At 40.5% G+C, this 26,061-nt stretch overlaps 1 protein-coding gene across 1 annotated transcript in view; it reads right to left on the bottom strand.

The window, feature by feature from the left end:
• The window catches only part of Kcnn2 (potassium calcium-activated channel subfamily N member 2), a 132,610-nt gene that overhangs the window by 93,504 nt on the left and 13,045 nt on the right, over positions 1–26,061 (bottom strand). Inside the window, exon 3 of the mRNA XM_059246502.1 lies at positions 7,029–7,447. Coding sequence (XP_059102485.1) covers positions 7,029–7,447 — 419 coding nt within the window. The remainder of the gene's footprint in view (positions 1–7,028; positions 7,448–26,061) is intronic.

Genomic DNA, 26,061 nt, shown 5'->3' with positions numbered 1-26,061 from the left:
ACTTTCCCTCTTGGAATTCCTGATGTGTATTTACATGCTAGTTGTTCTTCAGACCTTGATGGTGATGACAACAGCAATAAAAGCAAGGCAATGACAAGGGGGTCTTCCCAGTGTGACACAGCACTAGCCCCTGTATGGAGGCTTGTCAAGTTACGATAACCTCTTAAGAACAGCATCTCTTGACACATGCTAACTTGGCCATGGAGGAGGCTATTTCTACAAAACTAAAGAAATCCGAGGAGGTGCAAATGGGGACTGGGTACTTCCCAAAGTCCAGGGACTTAAGCTTGGGTGTTCCAGTTTCTTCTGCTTCTCAAGGTCCCCTGAAGTTTCTCCCAGATGTATCCTGATGAAATGTCCAGATCTGAGCCATTTTGAATGTCAGATCATTTACCAGGATGATGTCACACTTCTTGGCTTGCATCGGAAAAGATGTTCACTTGAACACAAAACTACACCAGAACCAGAGTGTGGCGATTACTCTCATTTAGCTGAAGGTAGATACTTACTAACCAATGAGGCAAATGAAATAATACTAGAATTCTGATTTCTCTGCTTTTACCTATCATTCACCCAAATAAATGAGTCAATAAATACTTGCATATATATGTATAGACATACATATAAAAAGTATAAAAATATAAACTTTATAATTATAAATCATGTATTATATATACATACTATCTATACAATACACACATCCATAGTATATACATAGTACAATATACACATATACATTTACATTCACAGGCAAATAAATATTGAATACACAATACACCAGGGATGAAAAATAGATGCCACCTATAGCTGCCTTCCCCATCAATAGAGAAGAACACTTTCAAGAAACTGCTAGAAACTCTGTGCTTAGTAGGAGGACAGGGATCAACACAACTTTTCCAGAAAGCTGTCTGACTCTCTTCATCTTAAAATATTCTTAGAATTATTTTTAAGAGGGTTGTCTTATTTTTAATTATGCTTCTATGTGTTTGTCTGTATGTGGATGAGTGCAGGTACCTGAAGAGGCCAGAAGAAGGCATCAGATGCTCCAGAGCTTGAGCTACAGATGGTTGTGAGCCCCCTGACGTGGCTGCAGGGAACCAAACTTGGGTCTCCTGCAACAGCAATATACAGTACACTTAACAGCCACAGCATATCTCCAGCCTCTAAATGTTCTTAAAATTCTTATAACTAATTAAAAAGAGAATTTCTATGTGGTGATATTTTATTTGTGCTGAAATGTGATTTTATTTGCATGTTAATAAATAAAGTTTGCCTGGAGATCAGAGGTCACATGGTGGAGCCATAAACAGAAATCAAGCAGTGGTAGCCCATGCCCTTAATCTGATCACATGGCAAGCAGACTCTCTGTGTGGTCAAGGACACAGCCAAGTGTGGTGACACGCATCTTTAATCCCAGTACCAACCATAGAGACCTGGAGGTCTGTATAGACAGGCAGTGATGAGGAAGTGATGTGGCTGGGCTTAGTGCGAAAGAGAAGGCAGAACAGGAAGGCAATAAAAAGCAGTTTAGACAGGAAGAAACTCTCTCTGGGGAAGCAATGGTGAGGTGGTAAGCTAAAGGCTAATTGTGGCTATTAGCTATTTCTCTGATCTCTTCAGCTATTACCCCTGTATTTGGCTCTGTTTCTTGTTTAATAAGACTGTTTAGAAATTGGTCTACATTTCTATTTGATACAAAATATCTCCCTTTAATGTAGACAGGATACTTAGATGGGCCAAAGATAAGACAGTGTGGTTCACTTAGACCAAAAGAATAAGGGAGTTATGCTTATGTGAAACAGTATATACTTAGAAAAGCAAATGAAAACGGATGGCATTGAGGGAAAGCAGAAAAAATGGAGGAAGTTAGGGAGGGAAGGAGCGAAGAAAGGAGGGAGGAAAGGACAGAGGAAGCAAGGGGAAGAGAGAGACAGAGGCAAGCCAACATCAAGGAGAAAAAGGCCGGCTTGTACAGTAATATTTAAAATGGAAACTTTGTGAAAGAATTTATGTATCTTTGCAGATTTTAAATTTTATTTTTTGAGACCATAGTATAATTGTACAATTTTACTTTTCCCTCTCCTCCCTCCAAACTTGTCCATTTACTCCATCTTGCTCTCGTTCAAAATAGCGGCCTTTTTTTCATTGATTGTTATCACGTACATATATGTATATGTATACACATAAATATTCTTAAATATGGCCTGCTCGGTCTGTATAATACTACTTGTATGTGTGTTCCTAGGGCTGGCTAGTGGTATTGGATAACCAATTGGTGTGATCTTCCCAGAGAAGACTATTTCTCCGGCTCTCAGCATTCCTTAGTTGCCTATAGTTCCTTGTGTAGGGTTGAGGCCTCAGGGCTTTTCCCTGTGCACATCAGAATGTCTATTGTCATCCTTGTTCAGCTCAACTTTTGGAGAGCTGTGCTGGTGAGATTTTATGGCTGTTGCTTATGACATTTGTAGGACACACAATCTTGGAGGAAGACCTACAACAGCCACTTCACTGAACCAGAATAATCCCTAACTACATTCTAAATGTTTGTCCTTATACCCACAGATGAATGTAGGCATCACCGTCATCGAGGAAACGTCCCTTTCCAACAGAGAGACCATTACAGAAAACCACAACCAATCAAGATGCAGAGTAGTGGAGCCCAGTCCCAACAGATACATATCTTTGCATCTAAAAGTCACAATCTGGAGATTTTCCAAAGCGAAATGGGAAATTTGCTGAAAAAAAAAAATTCAACTGTGGAAAATCTATCAAAGTGTTGGGTAATGATTTTATGTCTTTTCACATTTGTGTAATTATAAAATGTTAAGCTAAATAATAACTACTCAAATCATTTAGCTTGCAAATGAAGAAAGATGAGCAAGAAGCAGTAATGTGCCTAGCCTGAGGTCACCCACCCTCTAAAATGCAAGCTGGGACTCAGGCTTGCGGTTGCAATCCTGAGCCTGGCATTTGTCTCCTTTCCCACAAAAACCAAAGATCTGTTGATTCGCTTCTGTTACTCCTGCCTGTAGACTCCTTTTCATGGTGCAAGGGACACTTTCTCTTTCCCTTGCCTGTTGAAGATAGGAATGGCTATCATCTCACAATTTCAGCCTGACAAAAACACATATCCTTTGGGCTGCTCTGCTGTCAGGTGGCACAGCTTGCCCCAGAATTTCTATACTTAGGATAAAGATGATGATATGAGCCATTTAAAGAAAAAGAAAATGCATAGCAGGTGAACAATTTGAGGTGACTTAAATTAGTCTTTGGAAACAATCACAGTAGAGACCACCCAAATTCATGCAAATATTAGTAAGGATGCTTTTACCCACCACAGTCACACTGCTACACAGAAATATTGGTTTAATCTTTAGAATCTGAATAGGTATATGTACTAAGTTTTTAATAGTCATTCTTCAACTTGGTAAGTACATCTGCTGTAGAAAACATCATAAGCCCATAAATACCATGATTGCTAGGTGATAAGCATTACCTTAAGCAGTTTACCTTTCTTTAAAAAGAACTAGAGAAGTGAGCTTTGTAGTAGAATGCTTGTTGAGCAAATGCTGTGTTTGATTCCCAATATAGCAAAAATTAACCAAAAACAAAGGGAACACTTTAATCCCTCAAATGCTATACCTATACTTAGGTAGAGAAGTTCCAGAAAGATTCAGATGCATGATTTTAAAGCCTCGCCACAGACAAATTTGCAGAAAAGCAGATGAACTCACCCAGCATGCATGCTCCTTGTGGCTCCTTCTCTTAACCCTCTAAGAATGACTATAGATAACTTCAAGCAAATAAGAAAAAAAAAGTATAAATCCATAAAGATAAAATGAGTGGCAGGCAACACAGAACTAAATATATCAGAAAGCTGATCTCATACTGACTCAAGAAAGCAGAACTCTAGATCAGAGTTTAAACAAAAGCAGCTCTCAGGACACTGGGGACCTGCCCCCATATGACTCCAGCATGGTCCACACCGGCCCACTGCAGGTAGGAACATGGCCAAGCTTTAAATGGGAGAAGATAGCCAAAGTCTGCACAGAGACAAACACATAACCCTTTCTTCTGCTCTGGGAATGAGGGCTGCCCTTAGCCAGGCTTGTAGGACTCTGGACTTTTGTAGTCAGGAGAGAACAGAGCAGGGTTGTGAACTGGCTGAGTGAGTGGTTTTGAACACACCCTGACTAGAACTCCCCTGCTTTCACAGGAATTCCCGCAAAGAAGCCATCCATACTCTGGCTCCAATGATGAGCTCATGGGGTGGTCAGATTTTCAGAGGATATATAAAATATGCTAGTCCCTCCTGTCAACCAAATCTCCCTTCAGTGAAGGCCACAGTTGGCCAGTTCTAGACAGAAACCTAAAGCTTCCAACAGACTCTTTCACATGAGCTCCTCAGTATGAGCATGCAGCCCAGGACACCCAAGCGTTTAAGGAAAGCTTCTAAAACAGCAGGCAAAAAAAGAAGAAAATAATGTATCTTTATTAATACAAAGAGAAATGAATTCTGAAAGCACCCTTAACATTGTCAGATAAATACAACCCTATAGAACAGTAAAAGAGAAGTGGGAGGCTATCAGACACAAATGAGCACATGGGGTCAAAAAGTAGACACTGGAATTTAATGAATAGCAGGGAGGATGTTAATTCCAAAAACAAAATTATGTTTACATGTTTGTTTGCTTTCACCATAATGAGGATTGCATCAAGAGCCCAGCTCTGCTAGGCAAAGGCTCTACCACTGAGGTATACCCCTAATCCCTAACAGAAAGCTTAAAAATAAAACCGAAGTTGTCTTCCAACATGGAAAGCAAAGCATAGACAGAAAATAAGAAAAACATTAAAAAACTAACATATGGAGACCGTTATCCACACAACAAAATCCAGGAGCTTTAAGAAATCAGTTTCCTTTCTCAGAATTGAAGAACAAGAATCCCAATGCTGAATGGTGATGTTTTTCTTACAGCTTAGTGGCTGTACATGAATCTATTGATATTTTAATTATCGTCTGCAGCCCCACAGTCCCATAGGGAACACCCCGCTGACCACTCAGGCCATGGCCAGGAGGTCCTTTGGGTCCAGTGGCCGGACTATGCCATGGCTGCAATTTGTAGCTTAATCTAAGTCTCTATCGTTCTATTTATCAACAAAGACTCAGAAGTCAGATTTGTGGTGAAAAACCTGTTAGATCAGAGAAGCCGAGAAGCAATCAGCTGACCTTGATTTTTGGCTGGAGACCCAGCAAGAGATGTCTCCTCACTTGTCCCAAAACCAAAAGGAAAAGCCAATCTCAAGCCCCCACCCTTTTCTCCCAGTGTGTCTTCTCTATCCAAATTGCTGGCTTCTGTATGGCCAGTTCCGGTCAGTTAGTCACTAGCTCTGGCCCCTGATTCAAGGTAAACTTTATTTAACAGTCTCAGACTGTCACAGTGCAATCAAAATTCTCACAACAGAATGGGCCAAGAAAGTTCCCAGTATCATAGACTGAAACAGATTCATAACCTTGTACAGTTTAGAATGCCAATCCTGGAGGCTTTCAGAAAGAAAAAGAAAAAAAAAAAAAAGATTAAAATGCGAATGGAATCAGACTGAGGGACTCTGAACACAAAGCGAAATGAAATTCTTCACTTTTCTGAAGAATGACTTTCCAGTCTGGAATACTTGTATCTAGCCACACTGTTCATTAACATCATCTGGGAATACAGACTGCCATGTTGTCAAGGTCATTCTCTCACATACTGCATTTTCTTAGAAATTATCACGAAATATGAACACCCACAGTAAATAAATAAAAGCATAAGTAAAAAATAAGAGGTACTACACACACGCATACACATATACAGACACACACACACACACACACACACACACAGAGGAAAAACAAACAACAACAACAACAACAAAAAAACCTCTCCAACATGACACAGCAAGAAAAAAAAGGTTCTAAAAGCCACTGTTTCAAGGGGAAAATGTAGGAAAGCTCAATATATTTTAAGAGAAAGAGGGAGGCTTACAGAACGAGGTAAGGCTTAGAGAGGATTCCATTGTAAGAATATACAAAACTGAGCCAGAAGCAAAAAAAAAAAAAAATCTAAGCAAACAAAAAAACAAAAACAACAAAGGAAAGTAAAGTAAAGGAAGTGCTATTTATTCCAGAGAAAATAAAAATAAAAACTATGAAGAGGAGGGAAGAGTTCTACAATGAGATTTTCCCTGTCACAATATGGATGGTGAAGTTGGGAAATTTTGTTTCTATACAAGGGTAAGGTTTCTATACAAGAGTAAGGAACAGTTTTATCTCTCATATGCTAATTTCACCTTGAATTTCCTACCAGAGTCGTATAACCATACTCACTACCCATTAAGTGACTTTTTCTATAGGCCATTCATAAATGTATTTTGCTTAGTAAACAATGAAGTGAACATTGTTGATGATATAATTGATTGGTTCAGACTCTGTGAGCAGCCTCTGAATACAGACAGTATGTGTGCACCCCTGAAACACCAGTGCTTTTCAGACAAGAAACACATACTGTCTCTTTTTGTTCTTGAATGTTCAATAGAAACCAGCTTGTGCATCCATCAAGTCTCTAACAGGTAATCATGCACACAGTAGTACAAATTGGCACTATGGCTAACAAATAACTTTACTACTTTAGCAGGTCCCCTAAAGTTCAAACATGTTGTATCAAGACTTCCTGTTTCAATAATTATAAATACTTAAGCCAGAAGTATCTCAACAATGTTAACATTTCCCACACAGAGCCACAACAAAAAGTCCTGGACTCTGAATTTTGATAGATTACAAAGATAACTCTCTGTTGAGAGCTGATCAAATCAGAAAGCAAAATACACAACCATCAATGCATTAGCTCTATACAGGAACCTTCTGGAAAGCTTTGTTACTCTTACTTAAAAGACAGTAAAAAATTTCAAAACTCAGGCACATCATGTTCTTTCTCTCACTTCTGAAGATACTATATGGCAAATTATTTTCTCAGGAAAAGAAGCAAACTTACCTTTCACAAGCTCGGACAGTCCATGCGGCAATTATCCATAATGAGATACTAAAAACCAAGAGTACAGTTCCTGGGCAGATAGTCATTAAAGTCTTCATAACAAAACGCGTATTGAAGTTTATCTTATTAAGTGCCCCAATGCTTCTAGAGGAGGCATCGGTGAAAAGTTTGCTGTGTAAAAGCATGACTCTGGCAATCAGATAGAGTCTTAAGAACATTGGTATAGATAAAATAATATCCACATCAGCGGTGGTTGTGGAGGGGGCATAGGAGAAGGCAAGCCGGGCCGTCCATGTGAACGTGTAATTCCCAGGTATGGGATGAATAGCACACACCAGTATTTCCAAGCAGATGAAGAAAATACGCTCATAAGTCATGGCTATTCTCCAGTCATCTGCTCCATTGTCCACCATGAATAACTGAAAAAATAAAGTAGAAAAGCAGCTTCAGTATGGCATGAATGCTCCACAAGTGTTAGTGCAGAACTTAAAAAGACAACAGGTGATGCTTAGCAGTGGGGCAAGCTAAAGCTGACAGCTTGGAAACTCTAGCCAGGTACACTATTTATAGAAGTGGGCAATGGGATCAGAGGGGGGTTCCATTCCACAAAACTTAGAACGAACCGCTTGCTGCAGAGGGACTCAAAGTATTTGGGAGTCCAGGTTACTGGATAATCATAAACTACATTTGCTTTGCAACAGATTGCTCTCCATTTGAAGAGACGGTGTTCCAACCCATGCATGATGCTATTTAGGGTGCCTCTGTAGTCACTTCAACCCTAGAATGCAGCGACACATAAGCATTCTTATGAGAAATCTTATTCTTGGCTTCAGAAAAAAAAAATCACAAGAAACCACAGATAAACGTGGCAGAAACATTTATTCCAGTTCCCTCACTATTGTTTTATATCTTTTTTCAATTCTTCCTTCATAAAGACTACTTTTTCTTATGTTTGTCTTCTCTTATACCACAATTAAGAAAAGAATACCTTGCTTCCCTGGCTGTTTATAAACAAGGACACCAGACCCTGGCTGTCCGTGAGTACCCAAAAGCATTTGGAAATGTGTGTTCATTTTTCTGGCTGACATGACGACTTGTGGGAGCGCCTGGCATTTGAGTCCAGGAATCCATGGGTGCCAATCCTGCTGTATGGTTGCAGACTAGGAAGACTCCTCTGCCCTGATGCCAATAGTGTTCCCCACCAAGAAAGGTGTCCTTCTGTTCCTTCTGCTAAGTAGTCAACTGAAGTAGGAGTAAAAGCAACCAAAGGGTACATATTTGCCTTCTCAATGCGTGAGCTGCTGAGGGGTTGGGGGAAGATTCCACATGGCTGTGTCCTATGTCCTGTGTGTCCTCTTCTCCTCCATGGACATCAGGTAGGTCCCTGTTCTTGCTTAGCTATTCTGTATGTGGTCCTTCTCTCCTGTGACCCAAACTGTTCCTTGCTTTGCTGTTACTTCACAAAATAACAGTATTGGAGGGGAAAAAATGCTTCTTCTGTGTGATACTGGATTCAAGGAGATAGAAAGCCATTAGATTTTTTTTTAATAAAAAATATGTCAGTATTTAGAGGGTCTACTTACTTTCTTTACCAACTTGCTTCTGAGTGACAGGCAGAGTGTAAAACTGAAACCTACCTCCAAAGGGGCTGAGAATCACACAACTCCAAAGGATCTTTAAGAGACTTTTAAAAGGCCCTGTTCCTTCTCTGCACGCTCTTACCCCCACACCCCTGTATCCTTTCCTCCCAGCTTTTCTCTCAAGCTCCATGTGTCTAAAGCAATGCCATACCCAACTCCACTTTCCCTGGGATCCACGTGCCTTCCCTAAGAGGGAAATGAGTTTGCATCATTCCAACTCACCCAAAAGAATACAAGGCACGAAAGAGAAGCAGGGCCAGCCGTCTATACTGGGTGGGGTTGGTTTTTCTCAGGGCTCCTTTAATTCCAGGGGGACCTCCCTGCCGTCAGTCCCTCACCCACTGGTGAGGTTGACTGAAGACAGCTTCATTAGGGAAGACAGTCTTCACTCTTAACTTCCAAGTTCTTATAAAGTTACTTGCAGACAAGCCAGGGGCCGCCACAAACAAAGCTGGGACCAGGACTGAGGCCTGCCCTCCCCAGGAAAACTACACGCATATGAGAGATCTGCTATGAAACTGAACCCAAGAGCTCAGTGAAGGTAGCGGATCAGACTTCTTCCAGAAGCTCAGAGAAATGAGGGCTTTCTGACTGGGCTGCTGGCTTAAGCCATGAAACAAACAAATGAAAAGTAAGTAACGCAGGTACATTTCACTCTAGGAAACTTTATTTATGTATGTATGTATTTAAGTATTTATTTACTTATTATTTATTTTGTGCCATGCCAAAAGCATAATAAAGTGAGCAAAACAAAAACAAACATCAAGCTATGAGGTGGAGAGATGTTTGCCTCTCTATCACAAAAGACTCTGAGTATAGATGTTCCTTTAGAAATCAGCAACACAATAGAAAAATAAAGGCACAAATATAGGAATGGAAATAAAATAAAAAATGATTAAAAAAACCCATTTTAAAGTAAATATGCCTAACCTTAATGTAAAAGAAAAATCAGACAACTTTTTTTTTTTTTTTAAACTTAGATTCAAAAAAGTAGCCTGGTTAACTGGTATCACAGGCCTGTGTAACCATAGCTACTAAGGAGGCAGAAGCTTGAGTCAAAGCCAGCCCGAGTAACTCAAGGAGACCCTGTTTCAAATAATAATAAGAAGAAGAATGCCCTGGGATAGAGCTGAGTAGGAGAAGAGCACTGCCTTGGCATTCACAAGACCCTAGGTTTGATCCTCAGTGCCAGAAAAAAAACAAAAGGTTGTAGAAGTTTCGTAACAGGCTGTACTTTTTAAGAGGGGAAAAAACAGCACTTGACAGTACTTGCAGGCATTGGGAATGAAGGCAACTGTGAATTTTGCCAGCTCCTGAGGAGGCCAGTTCATCAGGCCGGATCCTCATTGGCCAAGCGTTCCCATCTCTTTACAACAACATATCTGCATGTGTGCTCAACAGCAAACACATGGTCAAGTGTTTCAGCACTGCTTTTATATTTGCAAAAGGCTGGGATAATGTGAATAATTTAATACAGAAGTGGGTTAAAGAAATTCTGGACATCCCCCAAACAGAACAATAAGCCCTGGGGAAAAAAGATCAAGAAAATTTATTTAAAACTATTAAATGGAATGATATAGTAAGTACTAACAATTTTTTTTGGAACAATGTATCTACTAGCATTTACGCAGGTTTTTTTTGAATGGGGAAACACATATTTGTATTTCATGTCTATAATATTCCTCTGATAAAAGACTAGAAATTAACGCTAAGAACCATATAAGGAGGTGAACTAAGGTCCTGAGGACTGGAAAGAACAGAATGACAGATAATAAAATAAACTTAAGTACTTTTAATTTGGGGAGCATGTGAACAATATTAATAACTAATAAAAATTAAGGAAAAATCATTTAAAATAAGAAAAAGGAAGATGAGACTGAAGAAGGCCATTAGACATTCAAATACTTCCTACCAGTCTCCATGTTCAATTCTAGAAAGTAATGGCTGCTGTTATGAGCGATCATATACAGAATCAAACACAGAAATTCAATTTGTAGCTAAAATAACCTTACTAAGCAAAACCTTGAATGATTACATTTTATAACTATTGCCAACAGCATGAATAAAATAATAATAATATTTGTTAACTTTTAAACAAGTATTCAATGAGGTCCCTTCATGCAGGGAGACCTGGGCTCATCTTGTTTCCTGAATTCCAGTCTGAAACATGGGCCATGCTAGAGTTTGTCCAAGCCCTTCTCACAGCTGGGAAGGATAAAAGAAGACCCATCTTCTGTTATGAGCAGTGGTGAGCCAAAAACACTCACATACTCCTTATTTCTGTCCCTCCCCACTACAGCCATAGCCACTTCTTTTTCTCTCTCCTACACTCTTCAAACATGATGCAGTTAGGATCTCCAGTCCTAAGCACAAGGTTGTTAGAGGCCACAAAAGCATGCCTTTGGTTTAAAAAAGAAAAAAAGAAAAGAAAAAAGAACAAACCAGCTATGGCATCTTCCTTCTCTCTTTCAGGTGGACCCTAGATCTGCAGCACCCATCTTATGAGCCAAATCTAAAGATTCTGAAAGAATCACACCAATGACAGCCTGGACATTTGAGGCCACAGAGCCAGCACCCACCATCAACTGGATTTTCTGTTATTTATGCAGCTGAAAACTAAGACTGCATTTAACTTAGTATATTTTAAACTTCTGTGTTAACAGCTGTAATAGGAAAAAGGCTATTTATTAAAAGAAATACTTTATGGAGGAAACAGTCAAGAAATCAGTCAAAAGGAATGCATTTCAGATACCGAAATGTAAAATGTGAAAGCTGCTGAGTGTGGTGGAGCTGTTGGTGGGTGGATGGCTCCTGTTCATGACTTTCAAGTGTCAACCAACTGCTCTGAAATCTCTTAGTGTGAGTCATAGGAAACACGATTTGCAGTGCCAGAGAAGCTTGTACTTAATACATGCTGGACCACTTACTAGCTGAATGGTTTGGAGCAACATATTTAAACTCTCTAAACTTAAACCTGCTCATTTGTAATATGAAATAAAAATAATGTCAACCTTACTTGGCTATGATGAGGCAACACCTACTCTGTCGATGCTAATAAAAGTCAAACCACGAACCTACAAATAAGGTTAGTATTCCATGGACCCTCGAGAGAAGTGGCTGTATAAACTAAATGAGAACTTGTGTTCTTAAAGTGGAAAATTTAACCATGGAGGAGAAGAGAAGTTGACTAGAAAACAGAGTAAACTCAGACTTGAGAGGAAGTCCACAAGCTTCACCTTGTGCCTGCTTCTGAAGGAATTCTCATCAACTGATGAAACATGAGCTTCTGAGTGTCCTCCTCACATCTAATCAAGTGCTTCAGTCACAGATAAAAGCTTAGGATCATCTACTTGATCCAGGGGTAACTGAGATTAACATGGTTTTGGAACCTGCTGCCCTTCAGACCTACTATAATTAAAATCAAATCTTGACCCCTTCCATGGGGTTTCTGGCGACTGTGCCCACTTTTGGGCACTGATGCATTGGGCACTCATAATTACACTCACCTTGCACTGCAGCTCATGCCAGTTTGTACATGTACAAAGAACTTGTGAGCTCTTCCCAAAAGATGAGATGCTCAAATTCCCTGCTGTGTTTCTCTCAATAGAATGGAAACCACAGAAAATACTAGAGTCTGTGGCCTATGCATTCATTCTCCAGAATCTGGAGCCAGGCAGAGCTCAGTCTGAGTGTGACTGACCACCAATCCTCAACTCAATGATACTAGAGAATGACTCAACTTCTTCATCTTCAATTTTACGATGTTGGAAGGGAGCAAGGAATTAATTGATGGGGAATAAACTATAAGCAAGGCTAAAAAGTGCAAAGCCACAATTAAATACGAGAAAATTCATTTCATTCTAAAAGTTTAATGTATAATAATAAAAGGCTGTATGTTTTCATTTGAAGCATTCATAACTGCTACATAGCTAAAATATAATATCATCACCTTTGTTATTTTAAGCACTTAAAAGCTAGCTAAAAGGCAGTTCATAATTATTAGTACATTTGCCCTTTAAGAGCTTAATTAAAGGACAAGCAATTGAAAGGATTTGTCATGGTCACCCCATGAGTAAGTGAAAAGCCCAAAGCTAAAGTTCAGGTTTTCTAACATGCACATAATTTGACAGGAGCATCAGGAAACTCTGAAAAGGTGGAAGAAATCAAATATTTATAAAGCAAATGAATGTTTACCCCCTAATTTACATTATGATTTCTGCAATGTCACATATAACTCCCTGATGCTCTTGGAAAACCTCTTATTCTCTGGCAGAAACAAATATTGAAATAGACTTCCACATTACGGCCTGTGCCCTGTGGGAACAGAAACGGAGCACATCCTAATTCAGCCTTTCTCTAAGTTACAGCTTCTTCATCTGCAAAACTCTTTGTCTCTAACTTCAGTTGTATAGAACTTCATATTCTACACAATGTTTGAGACGGAATTTGAAAGATCTCACCTAGATAATATTGCTGTATGTTAGATAAGTATGGACTCATGTCAAGTGGACAACTATTTAGACAGTGTTATTTTTTTTCCTTCACTTTAAGAGAAAGCTAAGGCTCAAAAATTAAGGAACTAGTTAGGGTAATATGGATGAAGTACAGAGATGGACAAGAACCCAAATGATCTCTCTACAGAACCTATCTCTACAGTAAGGAGACTGCCATTTGTCACCACTTAGTAGTTATAAAACAAATTTATAAAGAACAAGATGTTACCAGCAATGGTACCAATTAAGTTGCATGTGTTTGCCCAGTTTGGTAGGGAATGCAACAACTGACTGGAGAAAGAGTTATTACATGTAAGTAAATCAGTGTGTCAAGAAGTATAGACAGACAGACAGACAGACACACACACACACACACACACACACACACACACACACACACACACACCAGAGATCTCTGAAGCACCAGGCTTAAAACAATTAATGAAAGGCCACACGATTTAACACACTTCAGTCTCCAAAGAACATCACTGTGTCCAAATGCAGTACAGCCTCATGTTCCAAACAGTGCTGACCTCAGTAAGACAATGAAACTTAGGTGAACGTTTCTGTGAAGTCAGTGATGTGTAGACTTATAATAATTGTGTCTAAATTTTAGAAATATTTTATCCATATTGTTAAAATACAAGTTAGTATGAAATAATTAAATATGATCTTCAAACTATTCAAAGAAAACACTGTCCAGGCTATCTTTCAGGAGGCCTTGCATAACTATTTCCACAGAGGTAAAATATTCTTCCCACTTAGGAAGCTAATGACAATTACAAAGATTCAGGAAACTCATGAAACTTGTTGGGCTCTGGCACCCCAAATGTTCCAAAATTCACAAGTGCCCCACCTCCAAGGCTAGAAAAGGTATCTGGGGAGAAGAGACTCTTCCATGGACTTGATTGCAAGGTGTGTAGGGAGATTCAAGACTTCAAATTTCATGAGCTGTCATTCATAATGTGGTGGGTTTTTCCAGAGATGTAGTGGCCTTTGAGTGAGTCATGATCTTGCAAGTAACCCCAATAAACTCAGTGGTTCACCAAGCTAGGTGTTGGTGGAACCGTTTCTTTGGTTTGCCAACAGTAGTCTATCTGGGTTGGGTAAAAGTTTATTGGCATCTCCCCAGGAAATTCATATAATGAGGATGTGTGAAAAATATTCTCACATAGACTGAGAAAGAGTGTTAAACAACATGTTGTAGTAAGATAGCAACAGAAATCAGAAGTAAGGGTTGTTGAGTAAGAAAATATGCTAGTAGACAAATAAAAACTATAAATAATTATAATCACCAACAATCTGAAGTAATTTGGATAACACTGAAAAGCAAGATATAAATAGGATACTGGACACTGATAATACAAATGGGAAAGGAAATGGAGACCAGAAGGTACCTTGGAGGTGTGTCGTCTTGATACAAGGACAGAGACTCTGATGTATCTTAAACATTATTATCTATACATATTTGCTAAAAAGTAAGAATGATCACTAAAATGGAAGATATAAATTATGTAACCTCTAGACTACTACAGAGGGAAATGAATTTTGAAAGTCCTCCTGCTACCCACAACAAGAACAAGAATAAACAGGAAAAAAAAAAAAACAAATTCAAAAAGAGGTCTGAAATAGATACAAATGTAACAGTACCATACAAAGTTAAATGAACTAAACTATAGCTCCAACATGCAGCTTGAAAGCAAATTCAGGGGCACACTTTAAATCTCTGGGGCGAGCCCTGCATTAGCATGAAGAAAGGTGGCCAGATTATAGCGTTTACAGATACTGTCTCACTCAGAGAGCGAACAGAACATGCCACGGAACAACACACACAAATTCTTAATCACCATTGCAGCTGCTGGTAGATGGTGGGTAACCTGACTTGGAATAAAATGGGAGGCTCTTTTAGCTTTGGTTGTAATCTTCTCTTTTGATAAATAAAACCTAAGAGGAGAAGAAATGAAAAAACAAACAAACAAACAAACAAACAAACCCCTCTACTGCCATGAGCCAAAAGCTCAAAGATTAGAAGGGAGAAAACTTGCCAACTGTCGGGGAGTCCAGGCGCAGAGTCCCCTGCACAGTGGCTGGGCTTTTCTTCCCGTCTTTTTCATGTGCACCAAAAGGCACTGTTGGGACTGAAGCCAGTGAAGAAGCTGTGGGGAAAGAAGGCACCAGAAGGGCTCTCAAGCCAAGAGTCTGGGTTTGGGGAAACACATTCCCGAAGTGTGTGCTACAAGGAACAAAAGTCCAAGGGCAAGCCTAGTGACACTGCTGCAGCTCTTTTAAGGTTTCCTAGGCTAAGCCCTTGAAATCAGAATACAGCCTTAAGAAACATGTCGATCCCACCTCAGTAAGAGTGAAGGTTAAGTAAAAATACACTCAATTGTAGCTGCTGTTTAATTTTCCAATCTTCCTAACCAAAAATATTCTATTTAGATTCCTGATGACCACAATGCTTGTTATACTAATACTTCCATGGTTATGAAGAAAGGACAAAACAGACATTAAGTGGCAATTCTGTCAAAATTCAAAATGCTTGTAATTAAGCCCTAGTACCTGGGACCATCTCTGAGTACGCGTGTGCTAGGACCAATCAAGACCAATGTTATTTTTATTATGTTTTTCCAATTTTTATACTTTGGATTCAAAATCAGTAAAAATTTCTTTTCAGTGTTCCATTGAAGGAGAAACAATCTGGGCTGGGGAGAAGTTTCAGCTCTCAAGAGCAGTGGGTGCTCTTGCAGAGGACCAGGGTTTGGTCCCCAGCATCCACATTGCAGCTCCCAGCCATCTGTAACTCCAACTCCAGGGTATCTGCTGCCCTCTCTGGCCTCCACAGATACCAGTCATACACACGGTACACGGACATACATGTAGTCCAAAGACCCATACACATAGAATCAGAAGAACGAAGTATGCAAAGTCACAGAAAGCTTTCCAGGATGATACTTGAGCTGTACATGATGACGCAGAATAGTAGTATACTTCAAGTTCAAGGTAATGCTTGCACAAAAGGACAAAAATCGCAATGAATGTCGTGGCTCAGTCTCTCCAAACACGTAAAGGAGGCTCTAATAACATACAGCTGTACATGCTGTCAATAAACAATCTGGGCAAAGGAATGGGAGGCAGGAAATCACAGAGAACTGCATAGTACACAGAAAGGAAGTTGGGCCCACCATTCAGTTGAAGTCGGGTATGAAAGAAAACTCCATGGCCACTTTTGATCACAGTAACACATTTAATGTTATTATGGAGATTATTAGAGATTGTGTTTTTCCAAACCGGCACTCACTTAACTAATATGGGAAGGTGGCTATAACAGATGAGACTTCAGAGGAAAAAGCAGTCACACCCAAACAAGGGAGTTCAGATGGACGTCCAAGAGAGGAGTGCCATCATGGCATGGACTTCGATGTATCCAGATCTTATTTTGGTCATCAGCATTCTTTCCTGCCCTCTACTTCACTTTCATGGGTAATTGAGTATTGGCTCCCATCCCACCACTGTGGTCATCCCTGGAGACCGATGAAAAACACTAAAGAAGACGTATCTTATGGAACAATTAATTATAGATAAAGATTACTACAGTCTCCTTGAATCAACTGTGGTGAACTTTGGGTAACATAAAATACCATTTGAAGGAAAGGATCTCCTTTATCTATATTAAAGTAAACCAAATGTTTGGACACCAGATTTTTAGGAAGCGGTAACTTTTTGGTTGTAACTGAAGTGGAAAAAATGGTACAGCTTTTTTCACACATTCCAGATAAAATTATATGGAGCCATTCCCTTAAAAATACAATCTCTGAAGTTAACAGATCTGAAGATATGAATCTGAGTCCCAGTTTTGCTACTCACTAGCTCAGTAAGAACTGAAATGAAGTCATGTGTATAATGTACTTGGCACAGGGCTGGTCTACAGAAAGTATATGAGTTATTCTCATACATATTACTAGACTTTCCCAATCACAAAGCCTGGAGGTAACAAGTCCAGGATGATTTTCTGCATTAGTCATGTTAGTAATTTTCTGTCCCTATGAGCTTCAGCCACAAAGGGTTAAGTGGCCCATAGTCTTCTAGCATCTTTCCTCATCTGACATTTCCATCTCAGATCATCCCTATCATCACCCAGTCAAACTTTCAACACAGTTCCCTAAAGAATATTCACTTCCTTTCATCATTATCTTTGCCATCGCATAAAAGACATGGAAGACTCGCCGAATACTGTATAAAAGAGAAAGCAGTAATAAAATGAAGGGTCTGATGGAGTCAGCAGCAGCTCTCACACAATGCCAGGATTGAGAAGAGCTGGGGAAACAAAGGATGGGCTCTATACTGAAGCTGAAGCCAGTTACCAAGTGCATCCCAAACCATGAGTACAGCTATCTGGACCCGTCAGTGTTAGCACACTGTTGCAGGCTAAACAAGAACTTGGACCATGAACAGAGGTAACCCTGCCATCCTACCAAACCCAAACACTACTCAGCAAGCAAGGTCTTGTGCTGTCAGAAGGATGTGAATAACAGATGCAGACCGATTCCTTTCCCACCTCCCACTAGTTTAGTTCCATAAAATCACTGGATGGCAGAATGACATGGTAGGGCCAACTTACGGGTCAAAGTGAATGCTTTAATCCCAGCCCTTGGGAGACAGAGACAGGTGGATCTCTGAGTTCGAGGCCAGCCTGGTCTACAAAGCAAGTTCCAGGACAGCCAGGGCTACATAGAGAAACCCCATCTTGAAAAACAAACAAACAAACAGGTGTACAAAAGCCCTGGAAAAGGTAAAACAGATCACAGAGATTAATTCAGAGTGCTAAGAACTCAGTTATTCAGAACCAGTAGCACCCATACATGCTGCTCAGGGAAGGGGAAGAATAAAGTGTGTGAAATAACTGGACAAGACTTCAAGGAGGTATCTGGTTAATGGGTGCTGAAAACAAAAACGTCAACAGAGCACTTTGTAAAGACACAGACGCCCAAGAGGACAGCCACATTAGGAGACATCATAGTCATCTAAAAGGATAAAATAAAAAAGGAGGCCCCAGGAGATGTCTCCATTTCCTGCTTCATGATCAGAACTACCAGAGCCTCAGTTCCCAAGGCCTGCTGAAATAAACCACAGCATGTGGATAGATCCATGTCCACAGTTCCTTAAACCAAGTTGAACAAAATCTGTCTTTTTTTTTTTCAGATAGCTACAAAGAGCAGAAACAAACACATAGCTATGATTTCAACCAATGACAGCTGACTCGAATCCTATTCATCTTAATTATTTAAATTCAAACTAAATACAAGTGGTTTATAAAGCTAAATTTATTTAATGATCCCAAACATTATGACAGAAGAACACAAAAGCACAGAAAGAGCTTTTCGCTAAGGAAAGGCACATTTATTAAGCTCCTCTTAGCACATCAGAAAGAATGTCATCCTACCTCCTCGGAGATGGTTTGGTTCACACCCATCCTCAACCAACCTTTGACAAATGGCAGAAAAAGAGCAAGGGTGGCTGGCTGCCTCTACTTCACAGATGAAGCCATAGGGACCACTTACATAGCTGCCATTCAATGACATGGAGGGAAGATAGATGAAGCTATTTCATGGAAGCCGACTATACAGCACAGCCAGGGGAATGCCCATCAGGTTCACATGTGACACTTGTCCTCATGGGGCTGACAGTTGACGTAGACAGAGTCTGACAGTTCCCATGGTAATAACGACCTCCATTAGTTGAGTCTGGAGGTCACTGTTGTATCTTGTATTTTTCATCACTCTTTCACCTTATTACTCCCAGAGACATCCATCGTACAAATCAAACAGCACCTCATCAACAGACACTTAGGAGAAACATGATTGTGACTGTAATGGTTAATTATGGTAAAGGTGACACCAGTAGAATGGTTTGTGTGACTGCTGTGTCCAGCACTAGACTTGTCTTAGGGTTTCCAATGCTGTGATGAAACACCGTGACACAAACAACTTAAGAAAGAAAAGGTTTATTTCACCCACACTTCCATAAGTTCATCATCACAGGAAGTTAGGGCAGGAACTCCAACAAGACAGGAACCTGGAGGCAGGAGCTGATGAAGAGGTCATGAAGGGGTGCTGCTTGCAGGCTTTCTCCTATGACTTGCTCAGCCTGGTTCCTTATAGAATCCAGGACCACCTAGCACAAAGGTAGCCATACCCACGATGAGCTGGCCCTGTCACATCACTAATTAGGAAAATGTCTTACAGGCTTGCCACAACCCAGTTTTACTGAGGCATTTCCTGAATTGAAGTTCCCTCCTCTCGGATGATTCTAGCTTGTGCAAATCTACATAAAAACTAGCCAGGACTGGACTAAAAGCAACTTAATTTCCAAGTAGCTTTGTGGGCTAGGTCACATGGACCCCAGGATTATAGGTGAGAAACTGAAGCTGTGAGTTGCTAATAGGTTTCCATGCATTGCTGGAGCAACGTTAGAGAAATGCGTGTTTGGATCATCTTTTATTTCACCTTGGGATTGCTTATCCCTGCATTAGTGGTTTGTCTGTCTGTCTGTTTTTAGAGAGCAGCTAAATAATCAGGATGGTTAAGTTAGGCAGAAATGGCTTCTTGAAAGATGTGGTTCCCCATAAATATTCAAGGATCAACAGGATTTGAGGAAACAAAGGCAGAAAGGCGTTCTAGACTCCAAGGGCCTGAAACACTGTAAAGTCCTTTGAACCCCAAGCAGGCGCTGGAGAAGTAGTGAATTTGGTGGAGAAGAACGGGAATGGAGGTGTTAATGGGTGTGCAGTGGCCAGGTCAGGCCAGGTCTGGAAAGGAAGGTCTACGCTACATTGTGATGATGCTACAGTGAAACAATAAAGTCAGGGAAGCATTGTCAAATTGTTACATCAGATCTGGGGCGGACCTTCCGGCAGTAGCAGGGAGGGTGGACCACCAGCGGGTAACATGGCAACAAAGGAGACTATGTTATAACACCAGAGAACCAAGGAGGGCAGCAGGCAGGATGAACTCCCTTAAGGCTTTACACAGGCACTCCTTTGAGATGGGGCCAGACCATGCTGTCTGTTTATGTACAATTTTACTTTATTGTTTATTAGAAAACACAGCAATTGTATTTTCTGTACTTCCCTGGATACTAGTTTTTAAAAATACTTTGTATTGACAGTTCCATACACTTAGATAATGAATAATACTTGTTTTCACCCCTTGTCCTGTTGGAACTCCTCAACAAGGCCCCTCTCATTTTCACGTCTTGTTTTTGTGTGTGACCCACTGAGTTTAATTAGACTTTCTTGATGAGCGTGGGTGGGATGTAATTTACTGCAGCAAGGGCAACTGTCACTACACAAGGGAAGAAAACGACACCCTTCCCCCCGACAGTCTTAAATTGTCAATGGTTCCCCAGGGAGGAGTGGGGCACAATGGTTCCTCCCCTACACATGACGAAATGTTGAGGGGCCCAATCTTGTGTCTTGTACAGATAACCAGAGCTGCAGGGAGTTCATGAGTGGCCATGGATATGTCATATCCAGAAGACATCTCTGTGCTACACTTGTCCCCATCCTCTGAGCCTCAGATCCTTTCCAACCCCTCTTCCATAATGTTCCCTGAGCCTTAGAGGGACAGTAGAGCTATCACCCCTCAACATATTCTCTTTACTTTGGCTCTATTGTTACTTAAGATGAGGCTAAAAGAAAAAGTTTAAACAAAAATACTAAGCTACTGTAAAATGCTATATGAATACTAAAGTATATAGTAAAATTTGGCATATAATATAGACTGCCATATCATTTCTATATATCATATCTAATGCATTACATATCATATATAAACTATTGTACATATTATAGGTCATAATATATACTGAGTATTAGGATACAGGTATCTGAACAGCATATAATATAAATAGTACAAATATAAAATCCCTGTTGATATAAATGCAGCAGAGGCTGTAGGAGAACCTGAGAGGTCAGAGTCTGATAACCGGAATGAATGTGCTGCACCTGTGTGCAGAATGCAGCCACAATGACAAGGGTAGTACAGAGGAAGCAGCCACAGGACCCAGGGGTGTGACAGAGGGGACAGAGAAGATCCAGTGGGACAGGACAAAAAGCAAACTCTTCCCCAAGGCCCTAGGTAGTGAGTGTGGTATCCTTCTCCAAGAGCAAATGTCAAAGGCAGCAAGGAAGCCTAGGGGAGAGACTAGCTTGGCTGGGACATGGAAAATGCCCCCCTCCCCGAGGATTACCTGGGGGAGAAACTAGCTAGGCTGGGACATGGGAAATACCCCCTGAGGACTTCCAAGTGGAGAGACTAGCTTGGAGAGACTAGCTTGGCTGGGACATGGGAAATACCCCCTGAGGACTTCCAAGGGGAGTTCCCAGCAGTCCACTGAGAGTGGAAGAGATTATTTCTGTGAAATATGCCTTTAATCAGTAGGAACAAAAGTCAGCAAGCAAACTAATAAAGTACGTGCTGGCAGATACACCAACCATAAGAAATTAAATAAAATATTCTTTACTACTTCCCACTTTGTGATTAGAAACAGTCAGCTAAAAGAGGATCTAAATATAAGCACATGAGTTTCCCTTCCCAAATGAGGCCAGCTACACCAACAGCAGCATGAACGTTTTACCTAGCTACAGATACCAGCTTTGCAATGATTGGCTTACACAATATTGGATTTATTGCAGATGGGATAAGACTGGCCTTGCCTCACAGGCCTCCCTGAGAATGACTGGAAATTCCTAAATTCCAGAAGCCTCTTTGCACAGCCATTGCATTCTTGCTTGGTGATATCAATTTGGTTCACGTGGCATCTCACCTCATGTCCAGAAAACATGAGAACTCAGGACATAGCAGAGCCCTTACCCCAGCGGTTTCCATTTCTCAGGTTGGGTACTTTTCAACCTCAACCCACCATACCTTAGTATCAAAGACCTGAGCCAAAAGAACAAGACGACTTGGTGCAGAAGCCATTTGGCCTCATTTCTCCTTGCTTTTGTTGACTGTTCCATTCTTTAACCTAGAGGTCAGTCAACTATTTCCTGTGAAGGCCTAGAGAGGAAGGATTTTTCTATTTTGCTTACCATATGGTCACTGTTGCAATTATTAGATTCAGCTATAAAAACAAAAATGCAGGAATATCCCATTCCCCTTAAATGTGCAGGGCCATGTGCACAATGAGACTTTAGCTTTTAAAACAGGTAGGCCAGATTTATTGGAGGGAAAGGACTATAGTTTGGTAACCTCCAAACTGATTAATCAATATTTGCTCTCTTTGCCCCAAATCCTTGCCTAACAGAACTTGGTTCATCTCCCTTGAATTATATCCCATTATTAACCTCTGGTAGGCTCCTCCAGAACTTGAGACTTTGGACTCTGCTTTAAAATGATGATGGGAGAAGAGGCAAGGTGAGAAGCTCCTGAGCATGACAACATGCTGGGTGCATGTCAATTCTTCACAAGCACAATGTCACTAACTTTCTTATATATTCCCATGGGGGGCACAATTGTTTCCATTCCACGGATGAAGAAAATGAGTCTGAGGGTGATAATCACTTCTCCTGATAGATAACACAAGAGTGAACCCAAATCTCTGGGGACTCAGAGCCAAAGTCCTCACTGTGTTGCAATCCTGACGCACATGTGATTGTCAACATGGAAGGTATATACTGGATCTTTCCTCCTACACAGCCCTCTGGGAGTTTCTACTCAGTGTTGCTCCTCACAGCCTCCTGGATAGTCACAGGCCCAGGGAGTTGTTCTCTATCACTTCCAAACATTGGGTCTCACAAACTTTTTTAACACTCAATATAAATACAAACACAAATGACAGATGCAACCCACCATGATTGGAACATAGTATGTTTGTGCCTTCTTTTCCACACTGTGAGGATGGTGGCACACTCAAGAGTATTGGAGGCCACAGACCATCGTGTATCCTCAGCAAGTCCCTGAAGGACCGGCAGCAGATGGGGAATCCGGACGTGGCTGGTAGTCTCAAAACACAACATGTGTTTCCCCAGAATATTCCCAAATGAAAACAAGCAGAGAGGCTGAAAGCAAGTGTGCCAAGTGGATGGGCTGTGGAGAACCCGTGAGGCAAGGCTGCTCCTCAAATGACTCCTTAGGTAAACAGTCTGAAGATGATTTTCAAAGTGTGTGTGTGTGTGTGTGTGTGTGTGTGTGTGTGTATGTGTGTGTGTGTGTGGTATGTGTGTGTGTGTGTGTGTGTGTGTGTGTGTGTGTGAGAGAGAGAGAGAGAGAGAGAGAGAGAGAGAGACAGAGAGACAGAGAGAGACAGAGAGACAGAGACAGACAGAGAGAGCACTAACTGGGGATTGATCCTAAAGCCTCGCAATGTTAGGAAAGTATTCTACCACTGAACAGTACCCCTACTTTCTTTTTAACTTCTTATTTTGAGACATCTCAATTAAGTTGTTAGGGCTGGCCTTGAACTCACTACGTAACCCTGACAGGCTCTGAACTTCTATCGTTCCACCTAGCCTCCTGAGTAAGGGATTACAGGTCTGTGCCACTAGACTCCACGTGAAAGCTGCTGCTCCCTCTTTAATCATTTTGGTAATGACGGCTAGCTTTGTAGTACCCCATTGTTCTTAAGAAAATGGAGGAAAGTCACCAACTGCTTAGATTCCATTGGGAAAGGACAGACCATCATTCACACCAACAGAAAAGTGGGGCGGATTAGGACAAATCAATAGAAGCTTGCATTCAGCCTGGAATGCAGCCAGAGTGTATCCCCCATAGGTCTCTGGTCCCACCTTAGCAGCCTCTGGTCCTATCGCTTACCATGCTGTTGAACTTTGTTTCCATAGAGCAATAAATCACAGCTTGGGGCCTGAAGAGGAGCTTACTCTCTCCATTCACACACAGCATCTTACTGTGGCCTTCTGGGTTCCTACCATTGTACAGGGAAGGCTTCTTTCTGCAGAGCTCAGGCTAGCCCACTGGCTACTCACTGTGGTCCTTGCAGGTGGTTCTAATATGGGTTCCAGGGACTAAGTCCAAAACGCAGGCCCTCCTCCCCTCTGTGAATACAGCGGCAACAAGACACACTCAACAGCTAAAATACTTGAAAACAGCTGTACTGACGAAATCTGCGTGCCCCATATCAGACTAAGTGAGACAGTGAACAGGACAGCCAGTGTGCTGGATCCTGGTTCTCCGATGGTGGGAATACTCAAGGGACATATCCTAAAATGAGAGGCACAACGTGGTCAGAACTCAACAGCCGAAAAGAACAATCATTGTCCAAAGGAATAAAAGAGACTGTAAAACATATCCTGAAGGAAAAAAGGAAATGAATAAAGAAGAGGGAGCCTTTTAAAATGAGATAAATCCACAGGAATACGTGAATATCAAATCAGAGAATAATAGAAAGCTTTCATTCATGAATCTAATATTGTTGGTGCTTTCTCTTTTTCAAAAAATGAGCATATCAGAGATTTCTCTTTCTATCACTACTGCTTAAATCTTGGTTGTGTGCTCAAATACATATTCATTAAATAACTCCTTTGATATTGTTGAGAATAGTTAAGCACTTGACTAAAATACTAATGAGAAAAAAATAATTCAGAATATTTTCACAGCATTAATAATCACAGTGTTACCAACAGGTGCAAGCTGTCAGCTCAAATTTAAAGCAATAACTTGCAGAAGATATGTGTATGAATATATGTATGTGTGCATATATGTATGTGTATATGTGAGTACATATGTATGCATGTATGTATATGCATTTTTTTCATTTTAACTCAAAAGACAACAATTTTTGCTCTGTAATATGAGAACTTGATCCAAGTATGGGATTCTTTTTCCATATGAAAAGTTACCTGTTGCAAACTTTTAAGTTATTGCAAAGCAATAATTCAAGTGTCAAAATCGTAAAGCTAGTTCCACATAGATTAAATTTTCCACTATGAGCTTTGCTTGAGTAGATATCTAGCAGTGCCAGTTACTGAAAAGCGTTAAGATAACTATCACAAATCTCATGTCCGTCAGTTTTATATGCATACAATCTCAACAATAATAGGCTCTTGTAGCTTGCTTTCCTGTGGCTGTGATAAACACCGTAATCAAAAGCAAATAGGGGATGAAAGGCTTTATTTCGGCTTATACTTCCAGGTAACAGTCCATCACTGAGGGAAGTCAGGACAGGAACTCACGAAGACAGAGCAATGTTCTTTACTTGTTCCCTGGCTCCTGGTCAGTGAGCTTTCTCATACAGTCCTGTTTAGGAATGGTACTGCCCACCGTGGGCTGTGTCCTCCTATATATCATTAGCAATCAAAAAAATGAGCCTCAGACATGGTCACAAACAAACCTGATATAGGCAATTCTTCAATTGAAGTGCCCTCTCGCCAAGTACGTCAAGTTGACCATTAAAAACTAACCAGCACATAGGCTAATAATTTATAATAATTATTTTTCAGTGATTTCAATATTCTGTGACCATAAAACATAAATCCAATGCTTGGTCAAAAGTCCCCCTAACTATTCAGAAAAAAATTAATAGCTTAAAAATTTAGTATTCATGTAATATTTAACTTTCATAGCAATAGATAGAAATTTAATAAAAATCATTGTTTCTCAAGGTCAAACCCATAATAAACATACTTTCTTGTAAGAGTTCAGTATACTTGTGACAAAACTCATTTGCAAATACTTATTAGGCATTGGGACATGGATGCCTTCTGACAGATGATGAATACCTGAGTAACTAAACAAAGCCCTATACCCATGTCCAAGTAGACAAATTATTTAGAAAGAATCTCATTTTGGCACAAGACAGCCATTACAGATGAACACATAATTAGGTAAAAATGATCAGAATATTCAAGAAGGCAAAGGAGAAGTTTCTGGTGAACAAATTGAACTG

Source organism: Peromyscus eremicus, chromosome 19 (genome assembly GCF_949786415.1).
Source record: "Peromyscus eremicus chromosome 19, PerEre_H2_v1, whole genome shotgun sequence".
Lineage (NCBI taxonomy): Eukaryota > Metazoa > Chordata > Mammalia > Rodentia > Cricetidae > Peromyscus > Peromyscus eremicus.
The sequence above is the reverse complement of the archived record's forward strand: the minus strand, read 5'-3'. Positions and strand labels throughout refer to the sequence as shown.